At 41.0% G+C, this 7,500-nt stretch overlaps 1 protein-coding gene across 2 annotated transcripts in view; it reads left to right on the top strand.

Annotated features, from left to right (window-relative positions):
• Positions 1 to 7,500, top strand: part of gtdc1 (glycosyltransferase-like domain containing 1) — a 50,471-nt gene that overhangs the window by 14,627 nt on the left and 28,344 nt on the right. For both annotated transcript variants that reach the window (XM_079276809.1, XM_079276808.1), the window contains one exon: positions 7,346 to 7,489. In XM_079276809.1, the coding sequence (XP_079132935.1) occupies positions 7,346 to 7,489 (144 nt within the window). The remainder of the gene's footprint in view (positions 1 to 7,345; positions 7,490 to 7,500) is intronic.

Raw genomic sequence — 7,500 nt, 5'->3', positions numbered from 1 at the left:
TAGTTCCTACCATGAGTGCAGGTGACACCAATTACTGACTCACTAGTTAACAGACAAAACTTATAATTTACAGCACCCCTTTAGATAGCCCACACTTGTTTATGGTTTACATTTTGCTATACACTAATAACAATGTAAAACAACTCATAACCCACCTACAACTCTACCGGTACATACTCTACTTTCCCCCCATACTTGGTCTGACCCAATGACATCACAGATGACATCATCTAGTGTATAAAAAGAGGAAATGGATGGGTGCCTTCCCCTTGAGCCTCTGGAACACATGGTGGGTATGGTAAGCAAACAATTGACAAGCATGGTCAGATTTATAGATGAATACACTATGGGACAACACTATGTTGTTGGACTCTCTACTAATACTACTATAAACACTCTACCAATACTACTATAAACACTCTCTACCAATACTACTATAAACACTCTACCAATACTACTATAAACACTCTCTACCAATACTACTATAAACACTCTCTACTAATACTACTATAAACACTCTACCAATACTACTATAAACACTCTCTACCAATACTACTATAAACACTCTCTACTAATACTACTATAAACACTCTCTACCAATACTACTATAAACACTCTACCAATACTACTATAAACACTCTCTACCAATACTACTATAAACACTCTCTACCAATACTACTATAAACACTCTCTACTAATACTACTATAAACACTCTACAAATACTACTATAAACACTCTACCAATACTACTATAAACACTCTACCAATACTACTATAAACACTCTCTACTAATACTACTATAAACACTCTACCAATACTACTATAAACACTCTCTACCAATACTACTATAAACATTCTCTACTAATACTACTATAAACACTCTCTACCAATACTACTATAAACACTCTCTACTAATACTACTATAAACACTACCAATACTACTATAAACACTCTACCAATACTACTATAAACACTCTCTACTAATACTACTATAAACACTCTACCAATACTACTATAAACACTCTCTACCAATACTACTATAAACATTCTCTACTAATACTACTATAAACACTCTCTACCAATACTACTATAAACACTCTCTACTAATACTACTATAAACACTACCAATACTACTATAAACACTCTACCAATACTACTATAAACACTCTCTACCAATACTACGATTAACACTCTACCAATACTACTATAAACACTCTCTACCAATACTACTATAAACACCCTTTACTAATACTACTATAAACACTCTCTACCAATACTACTATAAACACTCTACCAATACTACGATAAACACTCTACCAATACTACTATAAACACTCTCTACCAATACTACTATAAACACTCTCTACCAATACTACTATAAACACTCTTTACTTATACTACTATAAACACTCTCTACCAATACTACTATAAACACTCTCTACCAATACTACTATAAACACTCTTTACTTATACTACTATAAACACCCTTTCCTATATTACTGTAAACACTCTTTACTATACTACTGTAAACACTACTGTACTACTGTAAATACTCTGCACTATACGACTATAAATCATTATAGTCTATATAGAGACAATATAGATTATATTTAGTGGGACATTGATAATCTCTCACAGCGCCCCCTACAGGCTGTACATTTCACTACATCCAAACAGCACTTATTAGGGCCCGAGTACCGACGTAGTCAGAGCGGAGGACCTATTGTTCTTCAAATGTTTATTATTATTCCCTTCATGTCTTTGAAGGGAAAAGGGAGGTGCTTGGAATACTGGTAGGATCTTGAAATTTGGCACGCAAGCCAGAATTTGCGAAACTCGCAGAATTATTGCGGTGTCCAGCATGAAATAGTGGCTCGAGAGCGCCACCTTTTGAGTAGCCCCAACATTGGGTTTCACCTAGCTGTATGAAATTTGGTAGGTATGTGGAACGTGATGGGACGTACAAAAAAATTCTCTTGGAGTCTTTCATTAAATCAAACAGGAAGTTGGTGTTGGGAACTAAAGGAGCGCGTTTGGGTTATCAGCATTTAAGAAACTGAATTCTTGACATCAATAGAATTATTAATGTATGTAACAATTATTCATGATTGTTAATAACAACGGTGCACCACCCTGCGAACAGGGACCAATAACCAAACGATAAAACTAAGTCTCATAATTAGTAGTCACTCATAATGTCAATAGTCTGCGTATGACTACACATTCAGTTACAGTGAAGGGTTAAATTCGTACACAAGGCTACTACATACAGTTTCATTAGGCAAGGCAAGTTTATTTGTATAGCACATTTCAACAACAAGGTAATTCAAAGTGCCTCACATAAAACCATTAAAAGCATCAAAACATAAGGCAAAAGAAAAGGAGATTTAAAAACAATTAAGAACATTCATTAAAACATTAAAAAACAGTGCAAGAAATAAAATGCAGTAGTAAAATGCAGAAATGCAGGAAATTGATTAATATATGAATTGAATATGGTTCAATTAAAGGCAGCAGCAAACAGAAAAGTCTTCAATCTTGATTTAAATGAGCTGAGGGTTTCAGCAGACCTGCAGCTTTCTGGGACTTTGTTCCAGATATGTGGAGCAGAAAAACTGAACGCTGCTTCTCCATGTTTAGTTCTGACTCTGGGAACAGAAAGTAGACCGGTCCCAGACGACCTGAGGGGTCGGGATGGTTCATAAGGTAGCAGCAGATCAGAGATGTATTTTGGCCCTAAACCATTCAGTGCTTTGTAAACCAACAGCAGGATTTTAAAGTCAATTCTTTGTTGGACAGGAAGCCAGTACAAAGACCTCAGAACTGGAGTGATGTGATCCACCCTCCTGGTCTGAGTGAGGACTCGAGCTGCAGCGTTCTGAATCAGCTGCAGCTTTCTGACGGACTTTTTACAGAGACCTGTAAACACACCGTTACAGTAGTCCAGTCTGCTGAAGATAAATGCGTGGACAAGTTTTTCCAAATCCTGTTGAGACCTGTTGAGTCCTCTAATCCTTGATATATTCTTCAGGTGATAGTAGGCTGATTTTGTAATTGTCTTGATATGGCTGTTCAGGTTGAGGTCTGAATCCATAACTACACCTAGATTTCTGGCTTGGTTTGTGGGTTTTAACATCAGTGACTGAAGCTGAGCGGTGATTTTCAATTGTTCGTCATTGGTACCGAAAACAATTACTTCTGTTTTATCTTTGTTTAATTGAAGAAAATTCTGGCACATCCAGTTGTTGATTTGTTCAATGCAGTTACCCAGCCCTTGTATGGGATTATAGTCCCCTTGGTGACATAGTTATGTAGATTTGTGTGTCGTCTGCATAATTATGATAACACACTTTGTTGTTTTCCATAATCTGAGCAAGTGGAAGCATGTAGATGTTGAACAGAAGAGGCCCCAGTGTTGAACCTTGGGGAACACCACATGTCATTTTAGTCAGCTCTGATGTGTAATCAGCCACAGACACAAAGTATTCTCGGCCCTTCAAGTAGGATTCAAACCAGTTAAGTGCTGTGCCAGAGAGTCCCACCCAGATGTTTAGTCTTTCTAGGAGTATGGCATGGTCGACCGTGTCGAATGCAGCACTGAGATCTAGTAAGACTAAGACTGAACTTCTGCCATTGTCTATGTTTAAGTGGATGTCATTGAAAACCTTAACAAGAGCAGTTTCAGTGCTGTGGTGCTGTCGAAAGTCTGACTGGAAAACATCAAAGCAGTTATTTACGGTCAAGAAGTTGGTCAGCTGTTGGAAAACCGCTTTTTCAATTATTTAACTTAAAAATGGGAGGTTTGATATTGGCCTATAATTTTTCATCGTTGCGGAGTCTAAACTAACCTTCTTTAGGAGTGGTTTAATAACTGCAGTTTTTAGGGCTTGTGGGAAGACACCTGAGAGAAGGGATGTGTTTACAATTTGTAAAAGATCAGTGGTCATGCAGTTTGAAATATTTTTGAAAAAGTGTGTTGGTAGAATATCCAAGCAGCAGGAGGATGACTTCAGATGTTGTATAATGTCTTCTAGGCTTCTACGGTCGATTGAATGAAATTGTGTCATGATATTTGAATGGATGTTATTCAGAGATCGGGACAACACATATCCTGTGGTTGGTGTGGAGGCACTGACTGCTTGTCTAATTTTCTGAATTTTGTCAGTAAAAAAGGAGGCAAATTGATTGCATGCCCAGGTGGATTGGAGTTCAGCAGCTACCGACACTGGAGGGTTTGTTAGACAGTAGCAAATAAGGCGCATTACACACATATGCACAAGCAATCACAGACGACTGCTCTTTAAAGTATAACAGTTTATGAAATCAAAATAGTAAATTATCAAATCAATTAATATTGCAACCAACAAACACTATCATACCATTGTATATGTCTGATACCTAAAGTCAAATGAATAAAGTGTGTGTGTGTGTGTGTGTGTGTGTGTGTGTGTGTGTGTGTGTGTGTGTGTGTGTGTGTGTGTGTGTGTGTGTGTGTGTGTGTGTGTGTGTGTGTGTGTGTGTGTGAGAGAGAGAGAAGCGGAGCGAGGGGGTGTAACCTATTCCATCAGTGATGAAAGGAGGAGGGGCAATCTAAGAACTACAGCCAAGAACTACAAACCAAGATGGCGGACAAAATGGCTGAGAGGTGGCTATATGTAATCGCGTGTGCCGGTGCAGCACGTGTGTGAGGCAATCGACCACGAGGGGTTTCCCAGGGGCCCTGACTATGTGTGTGTGTGTGCTACGGGAGAGGAAGAAAGAAAAAGGAGGGAGAGAGCGACATGAATCAACTCTGCTGCGATGTTGTAATGAGGGTTGCTGTACGCTGGTCTTATCATGCACAAGCCTACCCCTGTCGTCGTGAACTGCAGGCAGCTTATACAGTGATAGCCACGGCTCTCAGCTCATTCACTGAGTCTATTTAATGAAGAGAGAATACCACACGAAGTGAAATAAAATAAATGAAAATAATCCCCAAACAAAGCAGTCATAGCAGTTAATACACAATACAACGGAGCTCCTCTGGTCTGTGATGATTGCGTAATACCTCCGTATAACGCGACAGTGTCTTAACACAACAAGATACGGGAATGACAACACATAAATGAATAACCTAGATTAAACTAAGGCTAAATTAAGCTAAGCTATGCCCAGATACCATGAACCTTCCTGTGAGAAGCTTCTTTGCAGAGGAGAGAGTGTCCGTGGAGGAATTGCTCATTCGTCGAGGAGGGGGCTGTTTTTCGGCGCGGGGTTTGAGCTGGCGCATTTTCGGTCCGTTTCCGTGATGGGAAACGGTCAGTCCTCGAGTGTTGAGGGCTGGTGTCGGTGCGGCTTCGGAGCTGGCGCGAATTCGTCGCCTCGCTGCAGAGAGGGCGATTTAACTTCGGTTGAGGCGACGTGGTCCGTGCGTCCTCCTGGGAATCATCGGTCAGTAGAGGATTAGACGTCTTCCTGCTGGCTGTGTACACAAAAAGCGGAGAACGGATCGCGGAAGTGATTCGTTCTAGCGGGAAAAGGGGCCTTACACTCAGAATGGAACACAGTCTGTTTCGACCAGCGAATGGCGCGTGCGCGCTGAGATGAGGGTTGAGGAGGCTGCTGGATCTTCTTGTGGCCTGGACGAGTCCGGCACGAAGAGAAAGAATCTCGCTGTGTTAGTGCTAATAAACCTGGTCTCACAAACAGTGGGGGGCCCTTTCTTGGCCAATGGAGGGTCAGCCTCAGGAAATGGCCGGAGCCGGGGGTGTGGTCATCTGGGGTGGACAATGCTCTGAGTCCAGGTCAGCTTTTTGTGGAGGAAGGAATGTGAGCTACTCAGCCAGCCAGGAGGTGGCGCCAGACCCCAACATCGGCCATTTTTTATTTTAGGACGTTTTTGGACCGTTTCAAGGCGCTGTACCTTAACGAAATCCTCCCAGAGATGTAACCCGATCAATTTCAGATTTGAGACCTTGGCAGTGAAAAGCTATTCAAAGATGAAAAGTTATCGTACTATGTATCCGTGGCTTGACGGGAAAAAAAGCACATCTATATGACAATTTAGAATCATAGCAATAGCGCCACCTAGTGGCAACTGGAAGTTGTAAGTTTTGTACTTTGACATCCTGCTCCTCACAGATTCATCAGATCCCTCTCAAGTCAGAAAAGCCTTAAGACCTTGATAATGCTTCATTGTGAAGATTGTAAGAAGTTGTTGAAGGGCGGCGACGTGGCGGCTCGGCGAATTTTGATCTTTCACCATGAAGAAATAAACTGATGTAACTCGACTCCACATCATCAGACCCAACCGGAAGTCAGCCATTTTGAATTTTGTATGAATTTCTCAGTTTTTTTCCATTTCCAGGTGCTGTACTACGAACTCCTCCTAGGGAATTAATCCGATCACCTTAGAATTTGGTCAGAACAATCTAAAGACCTTAGCGATTAAAAGTTACTAAAAGCTTTAGGTTTCATCGAACGACATGGATGTGGTGTGATGGCAATTTTACATGGCTCGCCATCATCCATCAAGCTGTTATAACTCGACTGTACTTTGTCAAAACTGTCCCAAACTTGACATGCTTGTTGACTGTCATGGCTTCAGGACTTCTGCATGCCAATATTAACTCATAGCCATAGCGCCACCTACTGATAAGCACGGACGTAAGCAGGATTCTATAACTACAGCAGCCCAAACACTGAACTTATTGAAAGGGTTCGTGGGCACACCATGAGAAAAAGACTTCTCTGATCTAAAGGTGTGCAAACTAAGATGCTTGGAGAGCAAACGTTAGATAACAGTCATTCTCAAACCATGTCAGTGGCATTAGTACAAATGATCTGTCCAGAGCTTCTTCATGACAATCAGGTTAAACGTCACAATGAATGCTTCACACTACAGTCTAAAGTTACAGAAGAGCTTCAAATGAAAACAGTGTTAAATGAAAGTGTTCAAGTAACAGCAAATGGCACGACTGTTCTGTTAACGTTCATGTAAGTCCAAATACAATCAGCAGGACACTGCAGGAGTTGAACCCATCCCAGTAAACTGACAGTCTGTTGTATTACAAACACTGAAGCACATTCACACACATTCATTTTCTTAATGATCTTTAAAGGCTTACATTTATGATTGAATCGAATGTACACTCAAAAACATTTGAGGCTTCAGACCTGGCAACATGATCTTGCTACGCTGCTGGTCGACGCAGGAAATATCTCACTCGTGCACGCAGAGTGTGACAGTCACAGGAATGCACGGCTGCGTCACCCAGAGTCCTGCCAGTCAGACTATACAGTTGGTTTGTTGATTCTGATCATTGTTTTAGGTTTATATGAAAATGGTTTTATTATAATCTTACAGGTCTGGTGAGTCTCCATCATTGGGGGACCAGCAGCAAGATCCTCATGAGTCCAGTAGTGAACCCAGAACAGACCAGAGACCAGTTAGTGAGGGGGACACTGGAGACCAGATGAAACCTCTTCACATTGTCTGGCCTCACAGGTGGTGAGTTACAT

Source organism: Melanostigma gelatinosum, assembly GCF_949748355.1.
Source record: "Melanostigma gelatinosum genome assembly, chromosome: 10".
NCBI classification, from domain to species: Eukaryota; Metazoa; Chordata; class Actinopteri; order Perciformes; family Zoarcidae; genus Melanostigma; species Melanostigma gelatinosum.
This window is presented reverse-complemented; position numbering and strand designations above follow the sequence as displayed.